This window comes from Macaca thibetana, chromosome 4, assembly GCF_024542745.1.
Source record: "Macaca thibetana thibetana isolate TM-01 chromosome 4, ASM2454274v1, whole genome shotgun sequence".
Taxonomy (NCBI): Eukaryota; Metazoa; Chordata; class Mammalia; order Primates; family Cercopithecidae; genus Macaca; species Macaca thibetana.
In genome coordinates, this window is record NC_065581.1 from 44,441,627 (window position 1) to 44,467,703 (window position 26,077).

The 26,077-nt window shown below is 53.9% G+C and overlaps 4 protein-coding genes across 14 annotated transcripts in view; 2 read left to right on the forward strand and 2 right to left on the reverse strand.

The window, feature by feature from the left end:
* TJAP1 (tight junction associated protein 1) overlaps window positions 1–10,312 on the forward strand; it is a 29,313-nt gene extending 19,001 nt beyond the window's left edge. For 4 of the 10 annotated variants that reach the window (XM_050786940.1, XM_050786937.1, XM_050786938.1 and 1 more), the window contains 9 exons: window positions 1,922–2,019; window positions 3,015–3,146; window positions 4,785–4,813; window positions 5,547–5,708; window positions 6,047–6,113; window positions 6,335–6,364; window positions 7,143–7,250; window positions 7,365–7,448; window positions 8,514–10,312. In XM_050786940.1, the coding sequence (XP_050642897.1) occupies window positions 3,042–3,146; window positions 4,785–4,813; window positions 5,547–5,708; window positions 6,047–6,113; window positions 6,335–6,364; window positions 7,143–7,250; window positions 7,365–7,448; window positions 8,514–9,611 (1,683 nt within the window). In that variant the 5' untranslated portion in view covers window positions 1,922–2,019; window positions 3,015–3,041 and the 3' untranslated portion in view covers window positions 9,612–10,312. The remainder of the gene's footprint in view (window positions 1–1,921; window positions 2,020–3,014; window positions 3,147–4,784; window positions 4,814–5,546; window positions 5,709–6,046; window positions 6,114–6,334; window positions 6,365–7,142; window positions 7,251–7,364; window positions 7,449–8,513) is intronic. The other 6 variants (XM_050786942.1, XM_050786941.1, XM_050786944.1 and 3 more) reach the window with 3 other exon arrangements.
* A 412-nt stretch (window positions 10,313–10,724) lies between these two features.
* On the reverse strand, window positions 10,725–13,560 carry LRRC73 (leucine rich repeat containing 73). Its single transcript, XM_050786983.1, has 6 exons — window positions 13,271–13,560; window positions 12,512–12,672; window positions 12,051–12,173; window positions 11,584–11,684; window positions 11,214–11,436; window positions 10,725–11,066 (listed from the first exon to the last, which is right to left on the reverse strand). Exons 1-6 carry the CDS (start codon window positions 13,540–13,542, stop codon window positions 10,996–10,998), a joined length of 951 nt encoding a protein of 316 aa, XP_050642940.1. The 5' UTR covers window positions 13,543–13,560; the 3' UTR covers window positions 10,725–10,995.
* Window positions 13,561–15,603: 2,043 nt separating this feature from the next.
* Window positions 15,604–21,062, reverse strand: YIPF3 (Yip1 domain family member 3). 2 transcript variants are annotated; one of them, XM_050786978.1, is made up of 9 exons: window positions 20,804–21,062; window positions 19,963–20,169; window positions 19,669–19,775; window positions 17,358–17,403; window positions 17,129–17,221; window positions 16,839–16,970; window positions 16,531–16,644; window positions 16,212–16,335; window positions 15,604–16,087 (listed from the first exon to the last, which is right to left on the reverse strand). In XM_050786978.1, exons 1-9 carry the CDS (start codon window positions 20,882–20,884, stop codon window positions 15,939–15,941), a joined length of 1,053 nt encoding a protein of 350 aa, XP_050642935.1. In that variant the 5' UTR covers window positions 20,885–21,062; the 3' UTR covers window positions 15,604–15,938. The 2 variants fall into 2 exon arrangements, with proteins under 2 accessions (XP_050642935.1, XP_050642936.1); XM_050786979.1 differs by lacking the exon at window positions 16,212–16,335.
* Window positions 21,063–21,111: 49 nt separating this feature from the next.
* On the forward strand, window positions 21,112–25,931 carry POLR1C (RNA polymerase I and III subunit C). Its single transcript, XM_050786980.1, has 9 exons — window positions 21,112–21,258; window positions 21,386–21,457; window positions 23,432–23,539; window positions 23,798–23,930; window positions 24,478–24,597; window positions 24,687–24,839; window positions 25,037–25,186; window positions 25,341–25,457; window positions 25,596–25,931. Exons 1-9 carry the CDS (start codon window positions 21,190–21,192, stop codon window positions 25,712–25,714), a joined length of 1,041 nt encoding a protein of 346 aa, XP_050642937.1. The 5' UTR covers window positions 21,112–21,189; the 3' UTR covers window positions 25,715–25,931.
* The last annotated feature ends 146 nt before the right edge of the window (window positions 25,932–26,077 follow it).

Sequence of the window (26,077 nt, forward strand, 5' to 3'; positions counted from 1 at the left end):
CAGCATGAGCCTTGCCAGGAGTAGGGACAAGGAAGTACAGAGGCGGTTGGGAATAGAGGAGAGGCACACAAAGGGGCCTGCAGAGAGAAAGGGCTTCCTCAGATGACTGGGGAGCACGTGGGGGAAGGGAGCTGGGACCTGGACCTTCTGTAGAGAAGGGGAAAGGCAGAGACCAATTCTCTGAGCTGCACCTTGGTTTTGTAGAAGCTCTTGACTGCTGTCATCTCTCACTCTTCCATCTCTGGCCCTACCCTGTTTTCCAGCTCATGCACCCCACACATTTACCCTCTGAGTATCAGAACCCACATACCCAGGTGGGTTTGGGACTTTCTAGGCCTCTCCCTCAGACCATAGGAGCACCCACCCTGGGCCCCTCTGGAGGGGCAGCCCCAAGGAGCCTGTTGGGGTGACTTGTTTGCTCCCCACACCCTGGGAATGTGCCGTCCTTTCAGGCCCGCCCACCCAGATTCCTGTGCAGGGAGTCAGCCGACACAGCATGCTGCATGTGCCCTGTGGGGACACGTTCTGCCTCCTGTCAGGGGGAGGAGGCTGGCGGCCCGTGCCTGTGCTGCCGCACCCCAGCTCCCCACAGAACCCCAAGCCAAGGCCCAGGCTGTCCAGACAGAGGAGGTAGACCACTCCTGCTTCCCCACCCTCCCTACCCCCTCACCATTCTTCCTGCCCCAGGCCCTGTTGGAATGTGACAGGAGTCATGGCCAGGGCATGTCCCGACAGTGGGAACACATGCTAAAGCCCGCAAGGCTTCCCTCAGCCTCCAGCTCTGTTTAGGTTGATGGGGGCGGGAGAAGATTGTTTTTTCTGCCCAGAAGGCCACCTGAGGTTACTGCCTGATCACTGGTGGCTGCTGCCCCCATGCTGCAACCCAGCTAATTACAGGTGGGGGCCAGGGAGGGGTGTGGGCCCATCTTTGAACCTCAGGAGGTGGGAGGGGCTCTCATAGGACACTCAGTCCAGCCACCTCTGTGTAGATAAGGAACTGGGTTATCCAGTGAGGAAGGGCGTTCGTTACACAGGGCCCTGTGGTGTCAGTGCTGAGCCTGGAGCCCAGGTGTCTCCAACTCCCCAGACTGGAGTTTTCTTCGTATTTCTCAGCCTTGGCACTCTGGGTATTTTCTGTTGGGAATTATTTGTGGTGGGAGTTGTCGTATGGTTGTGGGATGACCAAAGCATCCCCACCTTCTACCCACTAGATGCCAGTAGCACTCCTTCCCTCCAGGTTTCGACAATCAAAAATGTCTCCTGACACTTGCCAGACGTCCCTGGGGAAGGAGAGTGGGCGCCAGACGTCCCTGGGGAAGGAGAGTGGGCAGAATTGCCTGGTTGAGAGCTACTGCTCTGTGTTGCTCCCTTTTCAGATTTCTTCTCCTAGCCCTACGCCGCCTCATTGCAAAGGCCGGTGACCATCATCATTATACACCAAATAGCCTTGGGCCTCCTTCTGGAAATGCTAGGTGCTCTCTTTCCATCATTTTCTCTGTCTTCTTGGATCTTTGTGAGGCTTTTTTCCTGGTGTTCTCATTTGTAACCCATGTTCCCCAAATCTCTTATTTGTTTCCAAACTCTGAGAGGCCTGGGAGATGAGGAAGACAGATGTGGAGTAGGGATAGGACGAAACCGGACCTATTCAAGAATTGGGCAATGTGCTGAGACCATAAACACACACAGACACACGTATCTCATCTGGGACTGTGACATTACTGTCATGGAGAAAGGCAGGAACCCAGTGCTTCCAGTCATCTGCCGCCAGCTGCTTTCCCCTCAGGCCCCCTATTTCATGGCCTTCCTGCCATGGTTCTCCCTGGGGGGCCTTCCAGGTCCCAGACCGGGCAGGCAGGCCTGTAGCACTGACAGACAGGCGGCTGACACCTGGTTTCCACTTTCTTCCCTTCTCTGGTTTCAGGAGCTGTTGGCTAAAGGAAGTGGAGGGGCCGTGGGATGCGGAGAGCCGAGGGCTAACTCTTGGACAGCGGAACAGAGAGAGCTGCCGACAAACAGACGGTATGTCCCTGATGAGGCCTGTGCCCTCAGCCTGGCTCTCTTCTGGGGAGGGGCAGGTGAGGGGGCAGCCAAATGTTCTCTCTCGGTGGGGCCTGGTGAAAAGAGTGGTGGAGGCCACAGGGGTTTGGCCATCAGTGGCCGAGGCCAGAGAGCTCTCTCAGGCTTTGAGATTCCCACTGAGGATCCTGGATTGGATCCCCAAACTCACATTTTTTGGTTATTATTTTTTTTAAAACTAACAATTATTCAACATTTCCTAAGTGCTTTACATCATCTTCACAACAGCCCTATGAAGTTGGTGCTATTCTTAGCTGGGCACAGTAGCTCACACCTATAATCCCAGCACTTTGGAAGGCCAAGACAGAAGGATTGCTTGAGCTTGGGAGTTTGAGCCTGGGCAATAAAGTGAAACCCCGTGTAGAAGGAATAGCCAAGCATGTGCAGTGGCACGTGCTTGTGGTCCGAGTTACACAGAAGGCTGAGGCAGGAGGATTACTTGAGCCAGGGAGGTTGAGGCTGCTGTGAGCCAAGAGTGCGCCACTGCACTCCAGCCTGGGCAACAGAGCAAGTCCCTGTCTCAAAAAAGAAAAAAAAAAAAAAGAAATTGGTGCTGTTTTACCACTAATTTAGAGTTGAGAAAACTAATGCATAGAGAGTTTTATCTTCTGAGGCCTTCAGAGGAGAGTGGAAAGGAGGGTGGTGGGCTGCTTTGAAGGCTCCCTGCCCCACTCTTAAAACCTAGGTGTCCAGGCCCTAGGCCCTGCTTTTCCCACCCACCTGTTCCCCATTGGACCCATGCCCGGGAGGTCTGGCACTCCTTTGACCTATGGGGACTGACACACCTGAGGTGTGCCCTTCTAATGACTCCAGTAATGGCCCAGGCTTATCAGCCTATGTGGTGGCCTCAACATATGTCTCCTTTCACCATCTTTGTTTTTTCTCAGTCCAGAGTCCTTCTGGCCACATTTCTGAGCCTCCCTCCTCCTCCTCCTCAGCAGGTGGAGGAGCCGTCACCTCCCAGAATGACCAGTGCCGCCCCCGCCCCTGCTAAGAAACCCTACCGTAAGGCACCACCAGAGCATCGGGAGCTGCGATTGGAAATTCCTGGATCCCGGCTTGAGCAGGAGGTCAGCAAGACTGGTACCCCAGCCTGACTGGCAGAGGCAAGGCCCCTGAGGCTGGGTGTCTGGCTGACTTCTGCCTGAGCTTCTGGTCCTGAGTTGGGGTGAGAGTGGGCCTTGCTGTTGGAGGCCTGAGGTCTCCTAGCCGCAGCAGTGCAGGTGGGGGCAATGTAGGCTCAAGGGGGACTGTCAGTGAGTATACATCCAAATGTCAGGGAACCCCTGAGTCTTTGTAGCTTAGCATAAATGATCCCATATGATATTCTCCCTGCAAGAGGCAGCCCAGTAGACTGAGGGGTACCTAACCTGCTGGTGGATGGGACTCTGGTCCTCCATAGTGGAATAGAGCCATTCAACCTGTGGCCCCTTTGGGGCATATCAGGAGGCAGTGCTATAGCCACTTCCCACCAGCACAGCTGCTCTTCATTGTCCCCAGGAAGTCCGGCCCTTCCTCCAGCTTTGCTTTGTTTGGCTAACATTTGTTGAATACGTACTCCCTGCCAGGAACTGTTAGGTCTGGACTCTGCTCTTCAGGGGCCTCTAGTCAGCTGCAAAACATGGGCTCTCCTCCCCCATTAACCTCACTCACAGGCAGAAATGAAGGCCACAGTGGTTTACTGCCCTTGCAGCCATGTCTCCACCTGGTCGCAGTGCATGGAGCACATTTAAAGAACTTGAGATGCAGCACATGCTGAGCATCAGGCATACTGTAACCTGCTTTGGTCAGATTCAAGGTAGAAAAGCCATGACTTGCTCATTTCAGTTCAGGGAACATTAAATTAAGATGCCAGCTATTATGCTAGGTGCTACCCAGTGAGCATTACGTCAGTTTTATAAGTGAGAGAACTAAGGCTCTGTGAGGTGAAGGCTGTATAATCAGTATGCGGTAGAATAGGGTCAAATCCTGTTGTCAGAGTCAATGGACAAAGGAGGCCACCTACCTCCATTTTCTGCCTGAGACTGCACTTCTGAAGCAGTCAGCTCTATGTAGAATAGGCCCCTTGACGTTTCCCTCTTGCAATAGCATGGGCCTGCTCTACTTTGTGGTTGGCTGAACTTGACTTTTGAGCCATGACTGCCATAGAGGTTTGGGGAAGATGGGGCAGGAGGTTAAGAGCCAAACAAGACACTTCTTCCCCTTAGTCAGGATTAGCCCTCTTCTCCCATGCACTTGTTCCTCCTGAGCCTCTGCAAGGGCCTGATTCTGCCTTTGTCTTTGTCCCAAGGCTGAGGGCTTTGTCAGAGCTCAGAACTCTTGTGTATAGTTCAGCCTGACTTTTCTGGAAGGTCTCTGCCATACGTGTGTGGAGACAGGGCCCACCAAGAGCCGAGTGAACAGCTGAGAGGCTGTCTCTGCCCCTGGGGAGAGGTAGCTTGGGTGCCAGGACTTACTTGAAAATGACTTTAGGATTAAGGTTGAAGGTTGGAAGAGGTTGTTGAATCTTCTGGTTGGCATGGGAGCAGGTATCGAGGCTTGTCCCAGCATTACTGAATTGCTTCCATCTGTTGAGAGCCCTATAGCCCTCTTCTGCTGTGAGAGTCTCTGGGCTTCACACCTGAGCCTTTTCGTGACTATTTGGAGGGTGAGCCAACCAGGGGGCCAGTGGTCCAGAGCTGAGCCTCAAGCTTCTCTTTTTTGCCTAGGAACCCCTGACTGACGCAGAAAGGATGAAGTGAGTATCTGCTGCCTGAGATACTGCCCTGCCTCAACTCTGTCCCTCTTAGCTGCAGGCTAGGCTATTGGTACAGTTGGACTTTCCCGTGGATTAGGTGGAAGTAAAGGTTGGGATGGGTTGTTTTAGGGACTCTGGGAGGAGTTTTGATGTTGTGGATATTTTTTCTGGCAAATGGGATTTTATTGTTCCATGGGCTTCGAGAGAGCATAGAATCAGGAGGTGAATGGCACTGAGGGCCCTGCTGTTCTTGCTAAGGAGCCCTTCCCCAGCTCCTGGTTCCTGTACCAGCTGCCACCCTTGCAGCCCTTTCTTAGCCACATGAGGCCTCCGGAGAGGAGGGCAGTGCTGGGCTGGATTTCCAAGAGATGAATAATGGAGAAGCCTGATTGTGCAGAGGGGAAACTGGAGCTGGGGGCTTAGTGGCCGACTGACATGGGCTGTAACCAGAGACAGGCTGGGAGCCGTATCCCTACCCCCAATTCTGTCTTTTCATTCTCCAATAGTGAAGGGAAGCTGGATTGTCCCCTACCATCCCCTCTTCCTCCCCTGACCCTCCAACCCAGGCTGTGTTCCCAAGGCCAGCAGGCCTATGAAATATGCTGCCTTAGACTTAAGCTCTGGTTGCCTGTTTTCATGTCATCCCTTCCTTCCTGAGCCCACTCTGGAGCTCCAGGCCATGCCCTTTGATCTCTCATACCCCTCTGCCCTTGATCCCACAACACCCTGCCAGGCTCTTGCAGCAGGAGAATGAAGAGCTTCGCCGGCGCCTGGCCTCCGCCACCAGACGCACTGAGGCCCTGGAACGTGAGCTGGAAATCGGGCAGGACTGCCTGGAGCTGGAGCTGGGCCAGAGCCGCGAGGAGCTGGACAAATTTAAGGATAAGTTCCGCAGGTGTGGGAATGAGGGGATACACACACACACACACACACACACACACACACACACACTCTCTCTCTCTCTCTCTCTCTCTCTCTCTCTCTCTCTCTCTCCCTCTCCTCTCCCTCTCCCTCTCCCTCTCCCTCTCTCTCTCTCCCTCTCTCCCTCTCTCCCTCTCTCCCTCTCTCGCTTCTTCGGAGGTTAGCTGGAAGATGCCTCAGAGATCATCTGATTCCGATTAGAAAACTGAAGTTGTTGAGGGCGACTGACATGTTTAAGATCCCGGGAGGCTGAACAGGGCCTGAAGAATGGGATCTTGACCCAGGGATGTGCCTTGTGTTATCCCTTTTCAGGCTGCAGAACAGCTACACAGCTTCCCAGCGGACCAACCAGGAGTTGGAGGACAAGCTGCACACACTGGTAAAGGGCAACTTGGCGGGCACTGTGCTCACAGCATAGCAGGGGGCCAGGATTTGCCAGGGGAATGCCACTCGGGCTTGGGGGAGATGGTGGGATGGGGCAGTGGTGGGGGTACCGCAGTGTGCTCTGCAAGTCAGGACTGTCTTAATGCTCACACTGTTTCTCTTCTTTCCTCGTCTCCCCCTCATGCTGCCACCGTCGCTGCTGCACTCTCCTCTCAGGCCTCTCTTAGCCACAGCTGGATTTTTGCAGTTGCGTCTGAGTTTGTGTGTCTTCTCCCTTGCCCTGGCCTTCTCAGCTGAGATCTGGAATTGCGGGCCCTGGCTATTACCCTGTACCCCTTGAGTATACCCGCTCCTTTCTCTTCCCTGTGTGAGGCCCATTTAACAGTCAATGCCTCCCTCCCAGGAGAGAGCTGGGGAGCCTAGCCTGCTCTGCCCTTGGCTCTGGTAGAGGTACTGATTGATGTCTCCACTGAACACCCAAAGCTTCTTGGCTGCAGTGGCAGCAAGCCCAGGCTGTGGGCGGGGAGGGGAGGCTGCAGATCCAGTCCCTGAACTGAAGATCAGAAGGCTACTTTTGAGCCTGCAGCTTGCTCCCTGCTCAGCGAGGCACCCTGGCTGCCACCAAGCCCTGCTTCCTCTTCCCTCTCCTAGCCTGATGCTGGAAACAGCTGCACACATAGGAGGCTTCAGCCCCCTGGTTTGCAGTTTCTGCCTTTGAGGTACCAGCTGCCTTGCCTGGTGCCCAGAGCCCCTGGAATCTCAGGGGATGGACAGCTCTTATACTGTCTGCGTCCTGGGCCCAGGTGGCAGGAGGTCATGCTAAGAAAGCCCCCACCCCACAGCCAGTCCAGGGAGTGGGAGAGATGCCCAGTCTCCTTCTGTCTGTCCGTCATTTGTCTCTGCTTTGTCCGCCTTGGCTGCCCTAGCACCTGTGGCCTCTTGTGTCTCCAGGATGGGAGGAGGTGGAGGGAGAGGAAGGGCTGGCTAGGGTGTGGGCTGGGTTAACCTCAAGTCTGTGCCTCAGATCAAGAAGGCTGAGATGGATAGGAAGACACTGGACTGGGAGATTGTGGAGCTGACCAACAAGCTGCTGGATGCCAAGAACACCATTAACAAGCTGGAAGAGCTCAACGTATGTGCATTTCACTGCTCGGGCCTTCCTCACCTGGGGCTAGCTTTGTTCTGGCCTGGCCCTGCTCCCTTGGAGAGGGCTGGGCTGGGCTCTGAACCAGGTCTGTGTCTGTAGGAGCGGTACCGACTGGACTGCAACCTGGCTGTGCAGCTCCTCAAGTGCAACAAGTCCCACTTCCGAAACCACAAGTTTGCTGATGTGAGTAGAACTCACCCCCTCCCCGCCCACATAGACCATTCTGGCCACTGTAGGACTCTTAACTCCAGTTTCTACACCTCTCTCTGTCTTCCTGTTTTTAAGTCCCCTTTCCATTTTGCCCTCCTGCCTCCATGTCACCTATCAAGCCAGTCAACTCTGCCACTGGTTGGTGTCCCATGTCCTGTCTAGGGCCCATCACTAGTTTTGGGGGGGCAGCCCTGTTGGTTTCTATAACAGAGACAGAGAGAGAGGATCCCAGGCAGGAAGGAGAGGGTAGTCAGAGCTATCTGCCCAAAGAGTACTGAGAGAGGATTAGGCCCATCTGATCATGTTACCCCAACGGGTAAACTCTAGACCCCAGAGCTTCAGGCCCAAGGTTGATGTGGCCTGCAGAAGTAGAGATATTTCTTCTTTTTTCTTTTTTTTCTTTGTTTGAGATGAAGTCTTGCTCTGTTGCCCAGGCTGGAGTGCAGTGGCGTGATCTCGGCTCACTGCAAGCTCCGCCTCCCGGCTTCAAGCAATTCTCCTGCTTCAGCCTCCCAAGTAGCTGGAATTACAGGCACCCGCCGCCACAGCCGGTTAATTTTTTTTGTATTTTTAGTAGAGACGGGGTTTCACTGTGTTAGCCAGGATGGTCTCCATCTCCTTCCTGACCTCATGATCCACCTGCCTTGGCCTCCCAAAGTGCTGGGATTACAGGCGTGAGCCACCGCGCCCGGCCCAGAAGAGGTATTTCTAAGGCCACTGGTCTATACAGATTCTCCAAACTTAAGTATGGTTTGGGCAGAAGCTGGGAGATAGAAGTTTGAGAACATGCCGGCCTCAGCAGCAGATCTGGGTTTAAATCCTGGCCAAGTTAATCAAAAGCTTTGAGTTGTCTTCCCCTCTCCGGGCCTGTGTGTCTGTGAAGTGAGGGTATACACACTGGCATGCTCTAAGAACAGGAGATAGTGGAGTGCTGAGCACACAGAGGTACTTAAATGTGGGAGCCATTACTTTCGCCGTGAGTCAAGTTGTCTTTAGCTACGATCATTAATGTCTCTCTTTCCTGCTCTTTTACCTCAGCTGCCCTGTGAGCTACAGGACATGGTTCGGAAACATCTGCACAGTGGTCAAGAGGCTGCCAGCCCAGGTCCTGCTCCCAGCCTAGCCCCAGGGGCTGTGGTGCCTACCTCCGTCATTGCCCGAGTGTTAGAGAAGCCGGAGTCTCTACTGCTCAATTCAGCCCAGTCAGGCAGCGCCGGGCGCCCCTTGGCTGAGGATGTCTTTGTGCATGTGGACATGAGCGAGGGTGTCCCAGGTGATCCAGCCAGTCCCCCGGCCCCTGGCAGCCCCACCCTGCAACCCAATGGGGAGTGCCACTCTCTGGGTACTGCCAGGGGCTCCCCGGAGGAAGAACTGCCCCTGCCAGCCTTTGAGAAGCTGAGCCCCTACCCAACCCCATCTCCACCACACCCACTGTATCCTGGCCGCAGGGTAATAGAGTTCTCTGAGGATAAGGTTCGGATCCCCCGCAACAGCCCCCTGCCCAACTGCACTTACGCTACCCGCCAGGCCATTTCACTGAGCCTGGTGGAGGAGGGGAGTGAGCGGGCCCGCCCTAGCCCAGTGCCCAGTACCCCTGCCTCAGCCCAGGCCTCACCCCACCACCAGCCCAGCCCAGCGCCCCCAACACTCAGTGCCCCAGCTAGCTCTGCCAGCTCTGAAGAGGACCTGCTGGCCAGCTGGCAGCGGGCATTTGTGGACCGTACTCCGCCACCTGCCGCTGTGGCCCAGCGCACAGCCTTTGGATGCGACGCCCTCCCTGAGCTGCAGCGCCATTTTGCCCATAGCCCCGCTGACAGAGATGAGGTGGTCCAGGCACCTTCTCCCCGACCGGAAGAGAGTGAACTTTTGCTACCCATAGAACCTGACTCTGGCTTTCCCAGGGAGGAGGAAGAAGAGCTGAACCTGCCCATCAGCCCTGAGGAAGAGCGCCAGAGCCTGCTGCCCATTAACAGTGGCACAGAGGAGGGGTCAGGCACTTCCCACACTGAGGGCAGGGCCTGGCCACTCCCCAGCTCCAGCCGCCCCCAGCGCAGCCCCAAGAGGATGGGGGTTCACCACCTGCACCGCAAGGACAGCCTCACCCAGGCCCAGGAGCAGGGCAACCTGCTCAACTAGGGCCTCTGGTGGCCTTCCTGCCATTGCTGCACTGGGACTGCAAGGAGGCCCCATACCTTGGCAGCTCAGGGTCCCCAGTCCAAGGCCTTGACCTCTCCCCAATCCATACCTGCACAGCTGTTCCCTGTGTGGGTGGGGTCAGGTGGTGGGCCATGCCAGGCCTGTTAGCTGCGTTGACTGACCGCGGCAGCTTGCCTCATGGTTTTCCCCTTTTCTTAGAATATTTTATTCTCCACAGATAACATGCAGTTGGGTCTCAAGACCTTTTCTCCAATCAGCCCAACCCAGCCCAGACTGGGCTGTTCTGGGGAGCTGAGGAGTTTATCAGTATTCATCTTCCATCCTCCTTTCATAGTCACAAGTTTTTGTTATTTTGTTTTTTTTGGGGGGTGGTAGTGTAATCGTTAACTTCATTTCTGTTTCCTACCTGTTTGCTTTCCCCCCCAATCCTCCGCATGAGCTGTTGCCCTCTGGGGGCCTGGCACAGCTGGCCTTGGGGACCAGAGAGAGGACTGACTCAGGGCCCCTCAGCTGTCTCTTCCCTCTCTCTGGAAAGGAGGTGGGGCTCAGGGGCCTCAAGCTGCGCTCTGGGTGAGGCCTGGCCTCTACTCCCAACCTTGGCTCTAGACTGTTACTCCAAGCTTTGGGAAATTTTCACATTGATGACTATTTTAAAATCAAATAAAACTATTTTACTGGTATGGCCTAACTTGTCTTAATGACCTTCCCGTTCCCACTCTTCTCCCCATTCGTGAGTATTCCCAGTCCTGGTCTCATCCTAGTTGACTAGTGACTCCCCTTGCCCCACTCTACCTAGGGTTTCCCTGGGCACAGAGCATCAGGGAGCGGAAGCGGGGGGTACCTTAACCTTAGCAGGGTCCCTGAGTCTTCCCTCAGAGGCAGGGACCACATCTTCATGGGGCTTGTGTAAGGTGTTGCCCCAGAAGCCCAGGTCCTAGGCCTAGGCCAGGCCTATTTTGAGAGATTCTGGACCAGTTCACGAAGCCTGGAGCTTGGGCTGTGTGATGCTACTGCCCCCTAGTGGTGCTTACTGGTAGTTCCAATTCCTCCCCTACTGCCGGCCCCCAGTGACTACAGCCGCACGCCAGGTTGTGGAGTTCATAAAATCTTTTCCGAGCCAGCGGGTTGCAGCCAGAGCTGCCAAGTTCAAAGGCATTGCCTTGGGTTCAAGTGCCCCCCCAAGGCTGTTGCTCAGTCACGGCTTCCAGAGCTTCCTTCCCACCACACTGCCAGGAGCTGCCAGAGCCCCCATGTAGCCCCTGACCCCAGTTCCCTCCCAAGCCCCAGGGCCTGAGCCTGATATCTGGGGCAAGGGGCTTGGACAATAGACAAGTGAAATGGTGTGCAGAGGCCCAGTGGAGAGTCACATCTCGGTCTCAGCCAACAGACTGTCCCCTAGTCCTGACGTCATTAGCACCATCTGAGAGCTGGGATCTGTGGAAGGGCAGAGGGATGTTCAGACCACCATTCCTTCCTCCACTGGGGACCACAGATAGCTGAAAGCCTAGGTTCTCCACACCCACTCTCCCTTGTCCCGAGCCTCTTCCAGACCTAGCTCTGATCAACCCTCTGGGTTCTTACCACTGGGACACATCCAGGAGCTGCTGCCCCTCTGGTGGGCAGCAGGCTCCCGCCCTCTCTCCCATTCCTGGGTGTCGCCAGCCCCTCCTGCCACTTCCTCCTCCTCCTCTCCCTCAGAGAGGAGGTCACAGATCTGTTGCTGCAGCTCTGGGCTAATGCTGTTCTCAGCCAACACCAGGCTCCGCAAAGCTGTGGGGTAATTTTCTACCATGTCCAGCAGGGTCTGAGGTGGGGAAGAATATGGAAAATGATGAACACAGTTAAGGCAGGTCCTCAGACCCCAACCTGCCACCCCTTAGGTATGTCATCAGACACATAAGCTAACCTCCACCCCATCCCCTGGCCGTTCCCAAACATGACAACTTCCCACCTGAGCTGACTGGTTGGTGAGCCCTGTGCCCTCCAAGTCTAGGACCTCTAGCGTACGACTGGAGGCCACAGCTACAGCCAGCATTCCTGCCACATGGTCACCTGGGGAGACAACACACGTGCACACATTCACACACATGCCTGCTAATCCTTACAGACAGCTTCCCCATTGCCTTAACAACTTAAGATACTAACCCCTGGCCAGGATGGACAATTGGTGGTGGTCAGGAAGGGATCATTGTGATTGGTGAGTGAAGGCATGAAGAAAGTTAGGCCCACGGGTGGCGACTGATGCTTTGATCTATTTGTTGGTCACCTGGTCCTCCACAAAGCTATCTCCTTGACCCTTGGGGGCTCTCCTTTCTCTTTCCTCTCCCAGTGTAGGGGTTACCATGTCAACTGATGGTCCCAGGCTCTTGGATAGCGCATGAGGCAGTGAGAGCCCAAGGGGGTATTCTTGAGCCTCACCCAGGGGGTTGTAATCCAGATTGAGGACGCGGACCTGGGAGCTGTGGGCCACAGCAATGGCGAGGCGGCTCCAGCCCTTAGGGGTGATGCCAGGGTTGGCACTCAGCGTTAGCTCCTTCAAGCCTGGGTAGCATCATAGCAAGAAACCAGAATAAGGAGGGTTAAGCCCTCCCTGAGCCCTTCCCCACCATCCCTGTGTCTCCAGGGTGTCCCTAGTGGCTAAGCACCACCTCACCCCCACCATAGAGTTCAAGAACCATTAAGGAGGCCCATGCTTCCTCTGCCTGCCCAGCCTGGATCCCTGAGTCTCCATGCTGCCCCCCATCCTGCCCCTTCCTTAGAGGAGTAGAAAGACGTTCTCACCCACAACATCAGAGCTCTGGGGCCACACCCCCTTCCCTCTGCATTTCGATTTTCATCACTGCCACACTAGCCCAAGCCTTCAACAGGGCCCTGCTCACCAGATTTGGCCCCGTCTGGGGGCAGGAGACCACAGATGAGGTTGATGGCTTCATCACCCAGCATGCAGTCCCCCAGGTCCAGAGCCACGAGGGCAGGGTGGAGGGCCAGGGCTGGGTTCAGCAAGGCCAGCCCCGCATCTGTCAAGGGGCTCCCATGCAGGCTGGTGGGGAGTGAGAGAGCAGGGTTACTGCAGTCCTGAACCCTATCTACATGGGGAAGGGGCACTTTCACTTCTGTCAGCCCTAGATATGGGGAGGGCACTCAGTCACAGCACTAGAGAGGCCTGAAAAAGGAGAAGGAAAGTTCTAGATTCTCAGGGAATACAAGTAGAGGGAGAATTCGGTTTGTTTTCTGGGGCAGGGATCCAGGACATCGCACAGGGAGGAGCAGAGAAGGGGTAGGTGAGTAGTGGACTGGAATACTGCAGTGGGCAGGGCTCTCATCCCCAGGGGGATATTCTCTCTCGGGAACCCGAGGAGCTGCCCCAGTGAAGTAAATGCAGATGATCAGATGGGGAGGCACGGCCCCCACCCAATGTCAGGAAGTAGTAGGTATCCCAACGCGGGTAGGGTCGCGCGTGCAAAGCCCAAGCGTGTGCTTGGAGGGTGCTGTGAAGGCATGGGCCGAGGCACGGTATATGTGCATAAAGCATGTGAGGGTAGAATGGTACTGGAAGGAGTGCGGAGGAACATGAGATGCCAGGGGCGTGTATGGAGGGGTGCAGTGCCCGGGACCCCCTTGCGAGGGGGCGCACTCACAAGAGGGACTGGATGGAGCGGTTGGTCCGCAGAGCCTCAGCCAGCTGCTTGATGCGGCTGGGGCTGGACACGACGCCCAGGTTAAGGTTGAGCTGCGCCAGGGACGTGGCCCCGGCCAGGGCCCGGCAGATGCGGCCGAAGTCGCGGTCGCAGAGGCGGCAGCCGCGCAGCGAGAGCAGGCGCACGGCGTTGTCGCGCAGGCCGCGGCAGATGTCCCGCACCTCGGCGCCGGACAGCGGCTCCCCCGAAATCTGGATGGAGCTGGGCAGCATCGTGCCCACGGCTGGGCCTCTGGGTACGGGGCCGGAGGGGAGGTTGGCGGGGCCGCGGGCAGGGCCGGGGATAGGGCCGGGGTCGGGGCCCCGGCTGGGGTCGCGGGCGGAGTGGGGCCGGGGGCGGAGGCGGAGGCTGTGGCGGAGGCTGCGGCTGCGGCGGAGGCTGCGGCGGGGGCGGAGAAGAGCTACCGGGACTGAGCCGGAGCCGGCCCGAGGTGCGGAGGCGTCCAGGGCGCGGGCCGGGCTGAGGTGGGGCGGCACTGGGGCGGGGGCGGCTCGCACGGTCCGTGTCTGGGCGTTGGGCCGGTTGCGCGTTCCGGGGGCTGGGCAGGCGCTGCTCCGCGCTCGTCCTTGTTCCTCGCGGTCGCGGCGGCAGCGAGCGGCTCAAGGGCTTCGGCTTACCGGTCCCGGCTGGGAGGCCGTACCTGCTCCTTCCTTCTCTGCCGCCCGGCTCCCCCGACCACACCGCGGGCCTGGCCGCACGGCTGGCAGAGAGAGCCTGAGGCGGGCGGCTGCCACTCGGGCTCCAGCTCCAGAGAGCTAACGGGCGGCGAGTTTCCATGGCAACGGCCGCGTCATCGCCGCTCGCCCCGCCCCCTGCCCGGCCAAGGCCACGCTGGCCCGCGAGGTCCGCGCACACGGGTGGTTCGGGGCAGGGAGCTGGGAGCGATAGGCCGCTCTTCCCGTGAGAGTGGGGTCAGCTAGCTAGCAGAAGGAAGGCGACAGGGCTGAGGCCTAGGATGGGCTGACTGGGGAGGGCTGACGGGGAGCGGAATGGAGGCACGCCATGTGGAGGTGGTGGTAGACACGGTTACTGCTTCTTCTGCCCATTCTCCCATCCTTCCCCGTTCCTAAGGTCCAGGCCCTCGCCGGGATCCAGGGCACTGTTCCCTCCTATTTCGAAGGCCCCAGGGCCCTTTCTTCCGTGCCGCGCCTCGCCCTGCCCTCGTGACTCGAGAAGCAGCGTGCATGGGGATCCCGGTCCACGGGGACTTCCCACTTGCTTCTCGCCAAGATGGCGGCCTCACCAGGGAGGCCCTGGGGGCCACGGCTGGGCAGAGCCAGCCTGAGCTGCTGGGGAGAAGGGAACCCCAGAGGGTCCCTAGGGCAGGGAAGCCTCAGATAGATGCAAGGTCCTGGTGCCACGCCTTTTCCAGGTATGCAGGGCACTGTTGACATCTGAGGGTGTGTCCCTGCCGCGACACTGGGGCTGCCAATACAGAGGAGGTGCCAGGGCCAGAGCCCTGGAGCACTGGTGAGGACGTGAAGGCAGCTGAGTCACACCCCACGGTGCAGGCGGTACTGTGGCAACTTTATCCACTGGCCAGGGTGGTGGGGGCCTCACTTATGTAACGCAGGACAAATGAAGGGCACTTCTGTTAGTCCCTTTGTTAGGAGGGATAGAGGCTGCTGACCCAGATTTACTAGTGTAAGGAGATTATTGTACATAAAACATAATATTCAATATAGTGAAGGAAGGTCAAAGGCCGTATTCCCTCTTTTAGCCACCAGAATTAAGTGGAGCAGATTAAAGAGGTGGTGGTGCGGGGGGTGGATGGTGCTATGTTAGGAGTGGTGGTTGGTTTTATGAGGAAAGACAGAAAAACTGAAAGGAGCTGGCCCCAGTACCACCAGGGCAAAGCCAAGTTTGGCTTCAATTATGAGCTCCACAGGAAAATTATCCCCACAATGCCCAGGAGCAGAAGATCCTTGTTTTGACACGGGGTTTGAGTCGGGATGTTTTGTCCAATTGTCACTGCTTCCTTGGCTTCCCAAGAGTGCAGCTGAGCCCAGACTCAAGCTGGCTGCAGTGTTTCATCAGGCTTATGGCTTTTGTGCTTGAGGCCTCCCTGCCGCTTCATGGGTCAGGTGTCCCCTGCCCTCAGGGGTAGGTTCCATATTCAAGCACTGCCTTCTATGTAGTCTGGCCTGTCCCACCTTTATCCTGTCTGGGTGAGGATATGAAAAAGGGAACATACGACATTACCATTGCTGATTGAGCATGAAAGTATATAGTAAGTGGGATGACAGGGAGGACCACTGGATCAGCCACTGCAGTTCCAGACTTCAATCAACATTTTAATTACCAAGTCTATATTTAGCAAGACAGTGTGGGAGAGATAAAGAGGAAGGAAGGAGTAGGTGGTGAGGGGTCTCAGAGGAGCTGGCCCATTTTCTGCACTGGCTGCAGAGCCTTGCAGTCCTGGCCAGGAGTTCTTGGCCTTGTGCCCTTCAGAAGTGCCAACAGGCATCAAGGAGGTACTTAACGCAGCTACAGCTCAGTGGCAGCTGCAGACCCCATCTAAGAAATATGTCATCAGGACTGTCCTTTAATAGTCTTCCTGCTCTCTCCAGCTGTGGGAAAGAGGACTGGCCAAGAATTTCAGGTGGAGTCAGTGTGACTGCAGGGTCACCGCAACAGCTTTGGCTGTGGCGTTGAGGATGGTGGTGGGAAGCCGAGCAGCAGCGAGCACGGCAGGGATGTCTCTGGGGACCCTCTGAATGGGCGGGATGTTGGGGCCCTCCAGTGTGTCCAGGATCCCTGGAAGGAAGATGGAAGGTGAGCAAGGGTCAGATGGGCCCAGCCCACTGACCATGATATCCAGCTTCTTGCCCTAGGCAGCTGCTGTCCCATTCTCCCCCACCCAGGCCTTCCTGCCACTTACCCTCTACCACTTTGTGGTAGGCAAAATGCAGATAGAGCAGGAAGAGCATGTGTAGGGCGGCCAGGGTGCCACAGAGGAGCAGCCGCTGTGTGGGGCCCACGGTCCGAGACACCAACACTGCTACCTAGGGCCATGAGAATACAGCTCAAAGGGCCTGGCTCCAAAGTGAGGAGTGGGGAAGACACTCCCACCCAGGGCAGAACCATCTTTGGGCCCTTCCCTCCCATTTAGGGCTCTTTGTGAGATGGACAGCTCCAGGCTGTCTTCCCCAACTCCCTGGGAGGACAGCCCACCCCTGGAAGCCTCTTGCCCAGCTTACCATGCGCAGTGTGGACAGTCCACCCACCAAAAGCCAGAAGAGGTAGAAGAGGGCGTGAAGATGGATATTATAGGTGATGAACAGGACAATGCAGTGCCCAAAGAGGCCATAGCCCTGGGAAGGAGGATGGTGGAGAGGGGAATCACTCAGGTTGGGCTGGTTTCTGGCCTCTCATGGGGACCGTGGGAAACACACGGTCCATTGGCCTACTCCTCCCATTCCAGGCTTCGGGGCCCCAGGACAGATGCAGACCAAGGCCTGGCTACTCTTTTTAACATCACTCTTGCCCACCACGCCTGGCTCCTTACCAGCAGTGCCAACATCTGCAGCATGGTGATCTGGGCGTTGCACAGGTAGGCGAGGAAGTAAATGAAGGATGAGACTCCCAGCCAGTAGCCGAAGCAGGTGCCAATGGCTGTGCCCATCAGGGTGCCCTCCCGCTGTGGGGTGAAGGCTCTACTTAGTCCTAGGAGGCCTCTGATCTCAGCCTCACCTAGGGCCTTCCGCAGGGGCGGTTCCTGTCTCACTCCACCACCGCATCCTCAGGCAGCTTTCAACCTAGTGCAGCCACCCCCCCAAAGTTGTCTGTCCTGCTTACGATAATAGTGTCAGATGTCTTCATCCCGTGGAGTAGGATGGCAACCAGTGTGAAGACCAGCATGAGAGGTCCATAGAGTTCACCTGCAATTTTCTGTCAATATACCAACTCATTCAGGCTGGAGGGTACAACAGCTCGTCTGTTTATGGCTTCCCAGGATTTGCCTGGTGGTCCCACCCTCTGCCCTGGTGCTTCCCCCCGCTCTCCAGACGTGCCACCCCCTATTCACCTGGGGGAAGTTGACCATCTTGATAGGGATCATGGACTCCAGGAGCCTGGGAAAGGAGAGGAGAGATTAAAGCAGAGGCAGCCGGAGGCCATGAGGTTCTGGAGGGCACGGCCTGAATTTTATTCATCTCTAACTCCAGGGAATGGGGCCTGGCCTAGAGGACATGTCGGATGACAGGGTAGAACAGGGTAGTAAAGACAGATAGGGAATAAGGAAATCATTTCCTTGCCCCTAAAATTAACTTCCAGGAAGGACAACCCTCTGAAACTTAGCTGACTGAAACAGCAGCTATATGGAGAACTCAACCCTGCTGGGCCTTGACGGAGAGCCTAACCATGTATCCATCTGCCCCCTCCCCTTGAAAAGACAGGCAGGCCGGGCGCGGTGGCTCAAGCCTGTAATCCCAGCACTTTGGGAGGCCGAGACGGGCGGATCACGAGGTCAGGAGATCAAGACCATCCTGGCTAACACGGTGAAACCCCGTCTCTACTAAAAAATACAAAAAACTAGCCGGGCGAGGTGGCGGGTGCCTGTAGTCCCAGCTACTCCGGAGGCTGAGGCAGGAGAATGGCATAAACCCGGGAGGCGGAGCTTGCAGTGAGCTGAGATCCGGCCACTGCACTCCAGCCTGGACCACAAAGCGAGACTCCGTCTCAAAAAAAAAAAAAAAAAAAAAAAAAAAAAAAAAAAAAAAAAAAAAAAGACAGGCAGGCTGAGCGCGGTGGCTCACACCTGTAATCCCAGCACTTTGGGAGGCTGAGGCGGGCAGATTACAAGGTCGGCAGTTAGGGGCCAGCTTGGCCAATATGGTGAAACCTCGTCTCTATGAAAGATACATAAAATTAGCTGGGCATGGTGGCGGGTGCCTGTAGTCCCAGCTACTCAGGAGGCTGAGGCAGGAGAACTGCTTGAACCTGGCAGGTGGAGGTTGCAGTGAACCGAGATCGCGCCACTGCATTCCAGCCTGGTGACAGAGTGCGACTCCATCTCAAAAAAACAAAACAAAATAAAAAGACAAGACAAGACAGGCAGACCTCAGCAGAGAGTACCCAGAATTCAGGGCTATAATGAGGAAGCCCTGGGAAAAGTCTAGCGGGCTAGATGGAAGGTTTAGAATGAAAGGTGTTACTGAGGGAACAGTAAAAACGCCTCCTCTTCCTGCTTAACTGTGCCTCCAGGTACTGTCGAGCATTTTCTTGAAAAATATATGTGAAGTGGTATGAAAATTCAGTCACTTGCCCCTTCTCTCAAGTGGCTAGCTCCTAATCATACCTTGGATTTTAGCTAGATTTTACTTCCTCTGGGAAACTTGTCCTGTCCCATCCACCAACCTGCTTTGGCTCACATATCCCTCCTGTGTGCCCCATCATAGCATGAATACTGTGCTGTAACTGCACTCAAGAGCAAGGCTCCTATCTATCTTCACCACTGAACCAGATACAATTAGTATAGGGTCTGGCACAGAGCAAATGCTTAATAAATACTTGCAGAGTGGTCCTGGGTATTTGATTAGCATTGATTAAAGGACGAACAAAAAAACCAAGCCAGGATTAAATCTAGTTCTTGAAAAGTCACTCAAAAACTATGCCCTGATATTTTGATTCTGAGACTGTTCTGCTGCTGGGAATAAAAAGATAAACAAGACAGAGCCTGCTTTTGAGATGCTGTTGGTCTCTGGGGGGAAGATTCCAGGAATAAGAAAGGAAAGCAGTGGTGAAGTGCTGTCTATTAGAGGCAAGCACAGAGTTCTTTTTTTTTTTTTTTTTTTTAGATGGAGTCTTGCTCTGTGGCCCAGGCTAGAGCGCAGTGGCGCAATCTCGGCTCACCGCAAGCTCTGCCTCCCGGGTTCATGCCATTCTCCTACCTCAGCCTCCTAATTTTTTTTGTATTTTTAGTAGAGACGGGGTTTCAGTGTTAGCCAGGATGGTCTCGATCTCCTGCTCTTGTGATCCACCCGCCTCAGCCTCCCAAAGTGCTGGGATTACAGGCGTGAGCCACCGCGCCTGGCTGCCAAGCACAACGTTCTATAGGAACACCAGGAGAGAACAAACTGGGGGTGGGATTGAGGAATGTGGAACAGAGGAAGTGACATCTGAGGTAGGTTTTGAGGGAATATGAGTAGTCAGCTAGATGGAAAAAAGGAGAAAGTTGGTAGCTATTATTATTTGTTTCAGTGACAGGTGTAGTGATGAGAGATGATGGGGTCATGAAGAGGGGGAGCCCACCAGAGCCCAGGGCTTGAAATCTGATTGTAGTGTGCATAAAGGACTAGGTGTTAGGAGGGAAGCTTCTTCAAGAGAAGGCTCCTCACCTGCTCCGCACCTGAGCAGGCTCCACATCAAAGTACGGTCTGAGGATGTCGATGTTGGCGTACAAGCTGAAGGCCCTGGAGGCTTGTCTCTTCCCGGCCTGCCACATCTGAAGTAAGGAAGATGGGCATAGGTATTGTGGGACTGTTGGTTCTAGACCCTGTTGCCTATTTTCCGCTTGATTTCTACATGGTTCTAACTGGACAACCTGGGGCAAACATCACCAACACCAACTCCAGAACATGGGACATACCTAGGTATACCTTTCCACCTGCAGAAGATTCAATCATGCTTACCTGATCTGCCACCTGCCGGCTCAGCTGTCCCTTAAAGCCTTTCATGCCCAGGAACTCTCCATCCTCTTCTTCAGCAGCAGCTGCATCAGCTGCATCAGCGTCTACTTCTTCCTCGCGCAGGCGCTGATGCAGCTCACCCATATCCTCGAAGCTAGAGCCTGAGGTATCGTCCATGTTCTCCATGTCAATCACAGCTGAGCCTCCGCCCTGTGAAGACAATGGCTCCTAGAGTGCAGGACTTTTCTGTTCCATCCATTAAGTCCTCTGCTCATCCCAGGGTTTAGGGCTTTGTTCTTCCACTGCTGAGGATACGGCTCGGAATCACTACAGATCATGCCACTCCATTCCCCCTCATATGCTCTCAGAACTCTTGGTTTCTAGCTTTGGCTGAATTTTCTAGCCTGGGAAACATACTACTAGTCTTCCATTCCTGTCTTTTTCCTACCTTACCTACCAAAGACTAAAAGGCTGAAAAAGTGCCCATTTCCTTCTTTCCTAAGCCCCAGACAAAACTATACACATAATATGTTTTCAGCGAATGCCAGTGAATCCCACCCAACCCCACTCCATGCCTGACCCCAACCAACTTCCTAACTTGTTCCAAGAATACCTTCTTCCTAATGCCTCGAGCGGGCCCAGAGACCCGAGACCCTCAGGCTGGAGTACTAGTCTGGCCCTTTCAGGTCAATGTTAATCCTACTGACTTTAGTGTGCACGAAGACCCAAAGAAGAGAGTTTTGCAAATGGAGCGGACTTCCAGGCCCACAAGGAGAATCCTCAAGACACTTCTGGACATCGCTGGCCCTCGGGTTGCTGGCAGCTAGTGCCTTGGGGCCATTACCTGGATGTTTTCTTCGAACCCTCCCCATTCCGGGCCAGCTCCATTTCGGGCGCCGCCCGCCGGCGCCGCTGTAGTTGCCATGTCCCTTGAAGGCTCCCGTCGCTGAAGCCCGCGCTAGCCCCGCGCGCGGAGGAGTGGGCGAGACGTGGGCCTTAGTGAGGGAGACGTCCCGGGTCGAGGAGAGGTGGGATCGGCCGGAACACAAAAAAGAGAAGCCCGGATGTTTGGACAAAACCAACTTCCGGAGGCTGGGGACGTGGACGGAAGCGGGGAAAAGTCTCGCGATATTTAAGATTCCAGGCGGTGGCGCGTTGCCACGGAGACGGAGCCAGTCTACTAGGACGCACGCGCCGGATAGAGCCTCCAGTCTCGTGGAGAGGTTGAAGATGGCGGCTTCTCAGGCGGTGGAGGAGATGCGGGGCCGCGTGGTTCTAGGGGAGTTTGGGGTTCGCAATGTAAGCCTTGTGGCCTTGAGCTCGGGCGGGAGGAATGAGAGCGGAACAGGGGTGGGTCTTGGGATTGGCGTGGGGATAGCCGTGGGCTCATTGTCCCTTCGTGGACAAACTCGTCCCTTTGCTCTAGGTCCATACCACTGACTTTCCCGGAAACTATTCCGGTTATGATGATGCCTGGGACCAGGACCGCTTCGAGAAGGTAAGTGGGGCCGAAGTTGTCTGGGGAGGGTTATGAAGGCCAGACCCTGTGGCCTGAGCAGCCTGTGTCTGTCTCAGCAGCTGCTTTTGGGGGTCGCTCCGTTTGTGTTTGTTGAGCAATGTGCTAGACGCTCCGTTTACAGGCCAAATTAGACACGGTTTCTATCTCTGCAGAGATACTCCGTCTTGTTGAGGAATGGTGCGTATAAACAAGTGCATCTAGTGTAATATGGTGAAGGTGGTTGATAGCGATGAAGACGGCAGGGTTGGGGTGGGGAGCATTCCGCTGAGACCAGGAAGAGGGGCCGAGAGGTACTTAACATTTCAAGAGGAGGGGACATCTGAATTGAACCTTGAATGGTAAGTAAAAAAAAAACAGGAGTTGAATTATGAAAGATTTGAGTTTCACGTCAGTGAAGTTCAGGATATGCAGGTTTTGTGTGTATTTAGTCTTTTGTATTATTGTTTCACTTAGCTTAAAATAAGGGTTAAAATTGCATTTAAATAGATTACTGAATGTTACCCTTTATGCAACTGACCTAAATGTTACCCTTTATGCAGCTTATAAACATGATGTGTAAATCAGTGCCTGGGAAAATTTTACTTTTTTAACCTGTTGATACAAGGAATAAAGTATGAACAATGAAAAAGGCTAATGCTTGAAAAAAAATTATGACTTCTGTGACATGTGCTCCGGGAATGTCCAAGTAGTTCTGGCATGAGTGGTCGGCAAGATTGAAGTGTGTCACACTGTGGATGATAGGGAGCTTGAATAGTTTCTTAAGCAGACATGATCAGATTTGCAACCTTGATGGCTGGGAGGGAATGAGTTTGAGGAGGATCATATGGAGCAGGCAGATCTGTTGTAAGGGAAGCTGAGGTTGAAGATATGAACTAAGACTGATGGTAGAAATAGAGCAAAGGAAGAATATAAGGTAAATTTATGATTGCATGGATAAAGGCTGTGGGGGTAGCATAAAATGACTTTTTCTGGCTTGGGAACTGCTTTTTGCTTTGTGGTATCATTTACTAAGAGGAGAAATGGGTCTGGGGAACAGGGATGATGATGCATTGTTTTCTGTATGTGGGGAAATCTAGCAGGCTAGAAGACTGCATGCTTGAAATGAGATCAGAAGTGAGATGAAATTTTGGGAGTTGTCAGAACAGATAGTTGCTAAAACTGTTAGTACAGTTAAGGTGACCTGGGAGAGAGACAAGAACCTGGCAAATTTAGAGATGGGTGGAAGTTGATCATCAGAGATGGAAGAAGAGTGGAGCTCAGAAACCAGGGGAATCGTTCAAAAAAGGGGATTTTTTTTTTTTTTTTTTTTTTTTTTTTTTTTCCTTTTCATGAAACACTCTTATCTCCCAGGCTGGAGTGCAGTGGTGCAATCTTGGCTCACTGCAACCTCCGCCTCCTGGGTTCAGGCAGTTCTCCTGCCTCAGCCTCCCGAGTAGCTGGGACTACAGCTACGCGCCACCATGCCCAGCTAATTTTTTGTATTTTTAGTAGAGACGGGGTTTCACCATGCTGGCCAGGCTGGTCTCAAACTCCTGACCTTGTGATCCGCCCCTCGGCCTCCCATAGTGCTGGGATTACAGGTGTGAGTCACCGTGCTGGGCCCGGAGGAGGTTTTTTAATCAATGTCAAGCATAACAGAAGTCTAGTAAGAGGACTGGGTAGTGTCAACAGGACTAAGCACTATGGTAGTTTCTGTTCTTTAGTGGAATAGCTTCTGTGGATGGTTTGGTTGGAAGCCATATTGCATAGGGTTTTAATGAATGGACGACAAAAATGGAGACTTTTTATGAAACTAAAGCACTGGGCGAGAAATAATATTTAATAAGGGACATCTGGGCAAAGGGAGGTTTTTGGATGAGAGGATAATACTTGAGGGAATTATCTAAGGGGGAGGTATGAAGAGATATTACAGAGAGAGCAGGTTTCACTTAAATGTTTTTCCTGTCCCTCTAGAATTTCCGTGTGGATGTAGTACACATGGATGAAAACTCACTGGAGTTCGACATGGTGGGAATTGACGCAGCCATTGCCAATGCTTTTCGACGAATTCTGTTAGCTGAGGTATTGGCAGGCATGGTGACAAGGCTGGAGTTGCTTTGGGAACTGCACTGACACCTCACTTGGAGAATTGTCTCAAGCTGTCCTTCCCTCATTTTTCCTGGAATTTTGCTGAGCATTTTACCTTCTCATTCTTTGTAAATTTCTCATTAAACATTCTAGGAAGAGAGATAGCTCCTTACCTCTGGAGGGTGGGGTTGTGGGGATAGGTAGGGGGTCTGTTGGGTTTTTGCAGATAAGTGGTTATTTTTCCTTGGGCAGGTGCCAACTATGGCTGTGGAGAAGGTCCTGGTGTACAATAATACATCCATTGTTCAGGATGAGATCCTTGCTCACCGTCTGGGGCTCATTCCCATTCATGCTGATCCCCGTCTTTTTGAGTATCGGAATCAAGGTAAGAAAATGAAATTTTGGGAGAAGTGGACTGTCTGGGTTCAAATCCTGGTTGACTGTGATGTTGGGTAAGTTACTTATGTTTGTACATCAGTGTTTTTCATCTGTGAGAACACTTGCCTTGGCTTCCCAAGTTTGCCGTAATTAAATGGGACACATATGTAAAGCATTCAGCATAGTGCTGGCACTCAGATGTTTACTAGTTCTTTTTTTTTTTTTTTTTGAGACGGAGTCTCGCTGTGTCGCCCAGGCTGGAGTGCAGTGGCCGGATCTCAGCTCACTGCAAGCTCTGCCTCCCGGGTTTTTACGCCATTCTCCTGCCTCAGCCTCCCGAGTAGCCGGGACTACAGGCGCCCGCCACCTCGCCCGGCTAGTTTTTTGTATTTTTTAGTAGAGACAGGGTTTCACCGTGTTAGCCAGGATGGTCTCGAACTCCTGACCTCGTGATCCGCCCGTCTCGGCCTCCCAAAGTGCTGGGATTACAGGCTTGAGCCACCGCGCCCGGCCAGATGTTTACTAGTTCTTAAGAGCTCCCTCCATTTGTGCAGGAGATGAAGATGGCACAGAGATAGATACCCTACGGTTTCGTCTCCAAGTCAGATGCACTCGGAACCCCCATGCTGCTAAAGATTCCTCTGACCCCAACGAACTGTATGTGAACCACAAAGGTAAGTAGTGGTAGGGTGAGGAAGAGGCCCCACCTGTGGGTGGCTGCTAGTTTTAGGAACTGAAATCTTTTGACATGTTTTTCCTCCAGTGTATACCAGGCATATGACATGGATCCCCCTGGGGAATCAGGCTGATCTTTTCCCAGAGGGCACTATCCGACCAGTGCACGATGACATCCTCATTGCTCAGCTGCGGCCTGGCCAAGAAATTGACCTGCTTATGCACTGTGTCAAGGGCATTGGTGAGAACCCTGTGTTCCTTCCTGGGAAGAGGGGTAGTTTGGTTGCAGTGGGGCAAGCTGACTAGGGAACTCAGCTGAGATATTCCTAGCAGGTAGAAAGCCAAGAGCATCGTGCTTTTGCTGTTAGCAGCTTAGGAAGAGTATTCTTCCTAATCCTAGAAGGGTTTCGTATAGGCACTTTCTCTCTTCCTCTCCAGGCAAAGATCATGCCAAGTTTTCACCAGTGGCAACAGCCAGTTATAGGCTCCTGCCAGACATCACCCTGCTTGAGCCCGTGGAAGGGGAGGCAGCTGAGGAGTTGAGCAGGTGCTTCTCACCTGGTGTTATTGAGGTGCAGGAAGTCCAAGGTATGGTATTTGGGGTGCTGTTCAGGTTAGGACCTAAATTATATTTTCGTTGAAGGTGACAGAAATAACCCTGGGTTCCTAAAAGTATAACATGGTTTGCTACCAAGGGGCAAATTAGAAAAAAGAATAAAAAAACGTGGTTTGTTCTCATTAGGTAAAAAGGTGGCCAGAGTTGCCAACCCCCGGCTGGATACCTTCAGCAGAGAAATCTTCCGGCATGAGAAGCTAAAGAAGGTTGTGAGGCTTGCCCGGGTTCGAGATCATTATATCTGTGAGTATGAAGTGGTGAGATGAGTGGGCAGTACTCTTTGGTGCTGCAGCTTCCTTCCAGTCTAGATGTGAAGTTTGAGTAACAGGGGCTTTCTACAGGCAAGCCCCGCCTAGGCTAAAGTGTCTCTTTGATCCCCAGTCTCTGTTGAGTCAACGGGGGTGTTGCCACCAGATGTGCTGGTGAGTGAAGCCATCAAAGTACTGATGGGGAAGTGCCGGCGCTTCTTGGATGAACTAGATGCGGTTCAGATGGACTGAGCTTGGATGTTCCTGAGGCAAGCTGAAGCTTTGGGTTCTGACTGACCCACCCTACAGGACAGCTGTACAGAGAGCCCAGTGTGACTAGGGATCCTGAGTTTTCTGGGACAATTCCAGCTTTATTTTTAATCAATACATTTTGTTAAATGTGCCATAAAATGAGACTTTTAGGCCTTTGTAAGGCCTTAGATGTAAATAAACTCATGTCCAAACAAAACTTCTTGAGACAACTTTTATGTTTTTTGAGACAGAGTCTCACTTTGTTGCCCAGGCTGGAGTGCAGTGGTGCAATCTCTGCTCACTGCAACCTCCTCCTCCTGGGTTCAAGCAATTCTCTTGCCTCAGCCTCCCGAGTAGCTGGGA

Excerpts from the sequence above, each read along its gene's own strand:
- LRRC73 (XM_050786983.1), bottom strand. The coding sequence starts at position 13,542 with ATGCTGCCCAGCTCCATCCAGATTTCGGGGGAGCCGCTGTCCGGCGCC. Across the intron at positions 11,437-11,583 it reads TCACCAACCAGTCAGCTCAG|ACCCTGCTGGACATGGTAGA; the intron begins GTGGGAAGTTGT and ends TCCCCACCTCAG. Across the intron at positions 11,067-11,213 it reads CTCCTGGATGTGTCCCAGTG|ATCCCAGCTCTCAGATGGTG; the intron begins GTAAGAACCCAG and ends GCCCTTCCACAG.
- YIPF3 (XM_050786978.1), bottom strand. The coding sequence starts at position 20,884 with ATGGCAACTACAGCGGCGCCGGCGGGCGGCGCCCGAAATGGAGCTGGC. Across the intron at positions 17,222-17,357 it reads AGATGGTCAACTTCCCCCAG|AAAATTGCAGGTGAACTCTA; the intron begins GTGAATAGGGGG and ends GTATATTGACAG. Across the intron at positions 16,645-16,838 it reads TGCAGATGTTGGCACTGCTG|GGCTATGGCCTCTTTGGGCA; the intron begins GTAAGGAGCCAG and ends CCTCCTTCCCAG.
- POLR1C (XM_050786980.1), top strand. The coding sequence starts at position 21,190 with ATGGCGGCTTCTCAGGCGGTGGAGGAGATGCGGGGCCGCGTGGTTCTA. Across the intron at positions 24,840-25,036 it reads GCACTGTGTCAAGGGCATTG|GCAAAGATCATGCCAAGTTT; the intron begins GTGAGAACCCTG and ends CTTCCTCTCCAG. Across the intron at positions 25,458-25,595 it reads GGTTCGAGATCATTATATCT|TCTCTGTTGAGTCAACGGGG; the intron begins GTGAGTATGAAG and ends TTTGATCCCCAG.